Raw genomic sequence first — 7,273 nt, 5'->3', positions numbered from 1 at the left:
TTTTTTTTTTTTTTTTTTTTTTTTTTTTTTTTTTTTACTGACTGGTAACGGGATCGCAACCCTCAGTGTAGCGCCCGTACCGGGGACCGGCAATGGGATCACAACCCTCGGTGTTGCGCCCGCACCACGCTCAGCCAGTGAGCGGGAACCGGTCTGTATGTGGGATCCGAACCCTCGGCGGGAGCGCCACCGCGCTCCCAAGCGGCACACTGTAGCAGTGCGCCACCAGGCCGGCCCGACTTTTAGGTTTTTTAATTGTACTTTAAGATTTTTACATTTACATCTCAATTAACAAAAAAAGGGAGAATAATGTAATTTAAAAACTCAGATTTTATTGTTTATATTTTTGTTACTCTGATTTTCCACCATTTTTGCATTAGCCATTAACAATTATCTACAATTGAACATTTAAAAATATCTTTAGGGCCGGCCTGGTGGCGCACTGGAGAGTGCGCCTCTTGGGAGCACGGCGGTGCTCCCGCCGAGGGTTCGGATCCCATGTGGAGACCGGTTCCCGCTCACTGGCTGAGCGTGGTGCGGGCGCAACACCGAGGGTTGTGATCCCATTGCCGGTCCCCGGTACGGGCGCAACACTGAGGGTTGCGATCCCGTTACCAGTCAGTAAAAAAAAAAAAAAGGAAAAATATCTTTAAAACTGCAAAAACATATAGAGATAATCAAGATCTCAACCCCAATCTTCAGAAAACACCAGGATATGGAGCCGTATTTTTTTCCTAGATGACTGGCCTCGCCCCTCAAAAACTAATTCTGTCAACAGCAAAAACCACTGAGTCCCTGCTGCAGGACATAAAACTGCTGAGATGACCCAGATTAGGTGCTTGGTAATTTTTTTTTTTTTTTTTTTAAGATGACTGGTAAGGGGATCTTAACCCTTGACTTGGTGTTATCAGCACCACGCTCTCCCAAGTGAGCCACAGGCCTGGCCCAGGTACTTGGTAGTTACTTAATGAGAGAAGAATGGTAGGGAAAAAGGGAAGAAGAGAGGGAAAAAACAAGATAATTCTTGTCATAAAAGAGCCCGCAACTTGGTGGTAAAGATCTACTTTAACTATCTAATGTTATCTTCCTTTTGATAAAATAATGATAATATGCATATTTCCTAAGAATGTGGTTGAAAATCAATTCAATCTTTGTTCACTCTAGATCAGATGGATTATATTTTTGTATCTGGCTTTTAAAAAGTTTTTAATATTATTTTTTTACATTCTAAGATGTTGTGGAGCAGTTGGGGGGAGGGGGACAGGGAAAAGGGGAAGGAAATAGGATGGGAGAAGCAGGAAGGAGGAGGGACAGGGTCATGACCCATTGCACCCCCCTCATTCCTGTAGGGGAGACCAGAGGGCCTACAGTGGCAGCTTGGTCATTGCTGGGCTGGGTGCAGATGTCAGCAGGGTGTGGTTGGAGCCCTCGGCCCCCCACTTTCCCAGCTTGGGAGACCAGGGGGCTTCCAGCAGTGGTTCAGTGGTCGTTGCTGGGCTGAGTGTGGGTATCAGGGGGGCATGGCCAAGGCCCTCAGCCCCCCACTGTCCCAGTTCAGGGGCCTGAGGTGCTTCCTGTGGCAGCTTGGTGGTTGTCACTGGGCTGGTTATAGGTGTCAGCGGGCATGGCTGAGGCCCCTGGCCCTCAGCCCTCCCTGGCTTGGTGGCCCAGTTAGCTTCCAGTCCTTCTAGGTTTTATTGGTGTTCTTAGGTGAAGTGAGAACTTTACTAGTTAATATCAAACTTTATCTCTGGTCTGTGGATATTTTGTTTCTTCTTTCAGTTCTGTGTTGGATTATTTGCTGTTTCCACTACTTAAACTCAGCACTGGAACTAACTTGTTGTTCTTTGCTTACTTCTAAAAAGGGAGAACTTCCTGTGGGGACCAGCATTTCAGCCCTGTGGTTGAGCTAAATTGCTGCTTTGCTGCTGATTCCCTGGGGAAAGCTTTTTGTACAGCTCAGGTTTTAACAGTTGACTTTGTAGGTACTTCCGGCTCCTCGCTCCTATGTGTGTCCATGGGAACCCTTTTAGTGGTCTTACTAGCCTTAGGACCACCAAGGCCCTCTTCTCCCCTGACACCTCCAAGCAACTTCATAGGAAAGGCACAGCTTCTATGCATTCACCAGCTCTAGTCTGGAAGTGGCCAGGGCTCAAAATGGTCAGAGCAATCTCTTCTTTCTCTCACTGTGGCTTTTCCTGCCTTCATGTAATCCATAGGTCTCTCCTCTTCCGCTGAGCTTTAGTGGCCCCAGCTTGGCTGTCGTTGCTTTTTAATAATTGTAAATTGGTGGATTTGTGGGAGAGAGCGATGCTGGGGACCATCTATTCTGCCATCTTGACTGGAAGCCTGACTGCTGATTTTTCTATTGGTTATAGGTCATATTTTACTGTTTTTCCAATGTTTAAGGTTTGTTTGTTTTTTTAAATCAGTTCACCCCTTTGAAGTCACACTTCAGTGGGTTTTAGAACATTCACGAAATTGTGCAACCATCACCACAATCTACTTTTAGAACATTTTCATTCACTCAAAAAGAAATTTCACGTCCATTAGCAGTCACTTGTCATTTCTCCTATTCCCCCAGCCTTAGGCAACCACTAATTTACTTCCTGTCTCTATAGATTTGCCTATTCAGCTTAGAAGAGTCTACCCAGTAGTTTTTCTTTCTCTGGCCTCATGAAGTCTCATCCTACTCTTGTATGGCTTAGTGTTTTGCCAGAGATGCAAGGGACTCCTATGCAGATTTCTGGATTTCTTTCTTTGCGTAGTTCCCTTCTCTCTGGTATTTTGCCCCACAAACGCTAGCCCTCTCAGTCTCCCCAAGCTCTTTTGTCTCCTCAGCTCAGCAACTCTGTCATGCTTTACTTGGGATCCCTCTTCCTATGCTGGTATTTGGTAAATGCCATCAGGCAGAAAGCTGGGGAAATGTAGGGCTCACCTTATTTTTTCCCCTTCTCTCAGTAATCACTGTGCTATTCTGCCTGTGGTCCAATGACTGAAAATGGTTGTTTCATAAGTTTTACAGTTATCTAATTTTTTTTGACTTATTTCTTAGTCTGGTACCAGCTACTCTGTCATGGCTAGATGTATGATTTTTTTGATTGGTTCCTTTTTGCAACATTATGTTTATAAGATTCATGCATGTTGTTGCACGAAGTAGTTAGCTTACTTTTTATTTCTGTGTGGTATTCCATAATATGAATTATATCACAATTTATGTATACTACTGTTGTTGGACATTTGAGTAGTTTTCAGTTTGGAGCTATTATAAATAATGCTGCTACGAACATTCTTGTACATGTCTTTTGGTGTATACATTCCTGTTGGGTATATCTAGAAATGGAATGACTGAGCCATAGGATGTGCTTATAATCAGGTTTACACATACTGCCAATTAGTTTTGCAAGATGGTTATACCATTTTCATTCCCATGTGCAGTGCATGAGAGTTCCAGTTGCTCCACAGCTTCACCAACACTGGTATTGTCAGTTTTTCAAATGTTAGTCATTCTTTTTTTTTTTTTTTTTAAAGATGACCGGTAAGGGGATCTTAACCCTTGACTTGGTGTTGTCAGCACCACACTCAGCCAGTGAGCGAACCGGCCATCCCTATGTGGGATCCGAACCCGGGGCCTTGGTGTTATCAGCACCGTACTCTCCCGAGTGAGCCACGGGCCGGCCCCAAATGTTAGTCATTCTAATGGGTGTGTTTTAATTTGCACTCTCTGGTTTCCAATGAAGTTGATCACCTTTTCATTTATTTTCACTATCTTGCATTTCTACTGGCTTGTTCATGTTGTTAAATAAAAATTATTGTAGGCTATTATTTTGGATAAGATCTTGCACTAGACCCCAACAGATCAGACTAAAAATTAAAATGGAGTCAACCTTGCTAAGTTCCAAGTCACTTAGGACATGGTCTGACCTTCTGAAAGTCAGGAGAGAGAGATAACAGCCTACTTCCCAAACAGGCCAGTTTTAATCTTCAGTAGGTATGATAATGAAGTTCTCTCTGCTTTAATTCTTACATAAAAGAGATAGTTTGAAGTAACCTGATATTAGTCAGTTATTTTTCTATTGTTCTTTCTTCCTGTCCCCACTTTACAAGGAGAGTAACTTTGAAATGACCGATGTACTTTTTGTTCTTTGTTTCTGCTCTTTTCAGCCTTTTTCTATCTATGAAACCAACCTCCTCTGCTGGGCTCATGTGAACAGTTTTTCCATTTTATTGAATAATGTGTTACTCAATTCTAGAATCACAATAAAGCCAATTGAGGTCTTTAAATTTGCTGTAATTTTGTTCTTTGACAATGGTCTTTGCCCATTTTTCTATTGGATTGTCTGACCTTTTATTGTTATTGATTGATCAGTTGATTGAGTTATTGTTCTGAATCTGAGTCCTTTGTCAGTTATACATATTACACCTGTCTTCTACTCCATGGCCTCCTTTTCACCATCCTAATGTACTAGAGTTTTTAATTTTAATGTAGTACAATTTATCAATGTTTTCATTTTGATGTCTTATATATGAAATCTTTCTTACCCCAAGGTCATGAAAACATTTTTTCCTTTTATTTTACCTGTTTAGAACTTTTTTCTTTAATTAGCAGTCTTGGGAAAAGTCTTGCTTGAGTCAGAACTCACAGCAAATGCAGAGACCCCAAAACAGCTGGGTGTTGTTTGTTTGTTTGTTTTTCTGTCTTTTTTTTTTTTTTTTTTTTTTTTTGGCACTGATGGGTACAGAGATCAAACCCTGGACCTTGGCTTTATCAGCCCCATGCTCTAACCAACTGAGCTAACCAGCCAGCACAGCTTTCTTCTTAACTGCTCAGGCTGGAGCAGAGTTTAAAACAAGCTAGAACCCACTCCAGCTCTGGCCACAACCTAATCTCTACATCTGGTCCCGCTCACGTTGGCTGAAAACTGGCTTCACTTCACCCAGGGACCTAGTTCGACGGCATTCATGGCTTCCTCAAGCTTGAGCAACCCTTGCTCCTGCCGCTGGCAGTGCCACTCAGTCATGAACTGGAGCATGCACTTGGTCCAGAGCTTACACAAGGAAGAGCTGTAAACCACGGCTTCAGTGAGGTCTGAGGATTCCAGAGCCTTCAGCTTGAGCATGGCCTTTCTCACTTGCTGGATGTAAGGCATTTGAGATCCATCTGTGCCAAACATGGCTTCCAGCAGCCAAGTCCGGACTTGGAACACCTCTGGATCTTTCCGGTCTTCAGGAACCTTCACACACAGTGGAATACCCTCTACGTTTTGGGAGCATTCCTATCTTGAGTCCCTTGCAACCAGCCACTCACCATCAGAGGCTAGGCCTAAATGTGCCCAGTATATTTTCCTTTTAGAAGTTTTATTGCTTTACCTATCACATTTATATCTACAATACACCTAGACATAATTTTTGGATGAGTGTGAAGAAGGAGGTCAAGATTAGTTTCTCCACCATAAGGACATACTATTGACTCATCCTGTTTATTAAAAAGACTGTCTTTTCCTCACTGCTCTGCTGTGCACTTTCGTCTGTCATTAATTAAGTTTCTTTATACGAGTCTGTAAGCATCTATTTCTATTCTGTTCCATTGGTCTGTTTAGCTATTCTTTTTTTTTTTTTGGCAGCTGGCCGGTGTGGGGATCCAAATCCTTGACCTTTTTCTTATAACAGCTTGCTCCAACCAACTGAGCTAACCAGCCAGCCCCCTAGATAGTTTTTAAATCAATAGAGTAATTCTGATTTGCAGCTAAGGTTAAAAACTGCTGATCTCAGAAGACATAAGCATTGAAGGAAAAGTCATCCTTTGAAGAAACAGCCATATCCAATGATGGGAACAGACAATGAAAATATGTGGTGGGATAGTAAAGCTGAATGATATTTCAGAGTTATAAACAAGGATTCTATGACCCTGAAAATAAAATTTTTGGAAAGTAATTTTTAAACTTTTGAAAACCTAATATGGAATCAATGGATGAATAGATAAAGAAAATGTGTATATATACACAATAGAATATTATCCAGCCTTAAAAGAGAAGGAAATCCTGTCATTTGCAACAACATAGGGGACATTAAGTTAGGAGAAATAAGCCAGGCACAGAAACACACATATCCATGATCTCACTTATATGTGGAATCTAAAAAAGTCTAACTTATAGAAGCAGAGAATAGAATAGTGGTTACCAGGGGCTGATAGGAATGTGGGGCAGGGGAGAGGATTGGGGAGATATTGGGCAAAGAATACAAAATTTCAGTAGACAGAAGGAATAAGTTCAAAATAACTTGTACAATATGGTGACTGTAGTTAACAACAATGTATCGTGTACTTGAAAATTACTGAGAGTAGATTTTTAGTGTTCACCACACAAAAAAATGGTATGTGAGGTAATGCATGTTAACTACCTTGATTTAGCCATTCCGCAAAATATACATATTTCAAAACATCATGTTGTACACCATAAATATATACAATTTTTGTCAATTAAAAATACATTTTAAAAAGTTTCGTTCTTTTAAAAGGCTATTAATATTTTTAAAAAAAACTCCTGACAAGGTTAATAAATAAAAGAGATAAGCCACAGATAACTAATAACAGGATTAAAGGGGACATCACTATACATATAAACAGACATTAGAAAGCTGAATATATTATAAACAGATTAATGACAATAAATTTGAAAATCTATATGAATATCTAGGTTGTTGCATGCATCAATAGTTTTGTTCTTTTTTATTCTGAGTAGTATTCCATGGTATAGACATAACACAATTTGTTTAATCAATTATCTATTGAAGGAATCTGTGCTGATTCTAGTTTTGGCTATCACAAATAAAACTGCTGTAAACATTTGTGTACAATATTTTTCTGGGATAAAAGCCCAGGAGTGCAATTGCTGGGTAATATGGTAGTAGCATGATTAGTTTTGTAAGAAACTGCCAAACTGTTTTCCAGAGTTGCTGTACACTTCTACATTCCTACAAGCAATGTATGGGTGATTCAGTTTCTCCACATCCTCACCGGGATTTAGTGTTGTGAACTGCCAAACTGTTTTCCAGAGTTGCTGTACACTTCTACATTCCTACAAGCAATGTATGGGTAATTCAGTTTCTCCACATCCTCACCGGGATTTAGTGTTGTGATTTTTTTTTTTTTTGCTGGCTGGTACAGGGATCAAACCCTGGACCTTTGTGTTATCAGCACCACACTCTCCCGAGTGAGCCACGGGCCGGCCCCCCCCTTTTTTTTGATGGGCCAGTACTGGGATCCAAACCTTGG

At 41.0% G+C, this 7,273-nt stretch overlaps 1 protein-coding gene across 1 annotated transcript in view; it reads right to left on the bottom strand.

Moving 5' to 3' along the window:
- Positions 1-4,928: 4,928 nt before the first annotated feature.
- WDR53 (WD repeat domain 53) overlaps positions 4,929-7,273 on the bottom strand; it is a 33,504-nt gene continuing 31,159 nt past the window's right edge. Inside the window, exon 4 of the mRNA XM_008567486.1 lies at positions 4,929-5,234. Within this exon, the coding sequence (XP_008565708.1) occupies positions 4,929-5,234 (306 nt within the window). The remainder of the gene's footprint in view (positions 5,235-7,273) is intronic.

Source organism: Galeopterus variegatus, unplaced genomic scaffold, assembly GCF_000696425.1.
Source record: "Galeopterus variegatus unplaced genomic scaffold, G_variegatus-3.0.2 Scaffold322, whole genome shotgun sequence".
In the NCBI taxonomy this organism is placed as follows: domain Eukaryota; kingdom Metazoa; phylum Chordata; class Mammalia; order Dermoptera; family Cynocephalidae; genus Galeopterus; species Galeopterus variegatus.
Note: the sequence above shows the minus strand (reverse complement) of the source record. Positions and strands in the feature narration are given on the sequence as shown.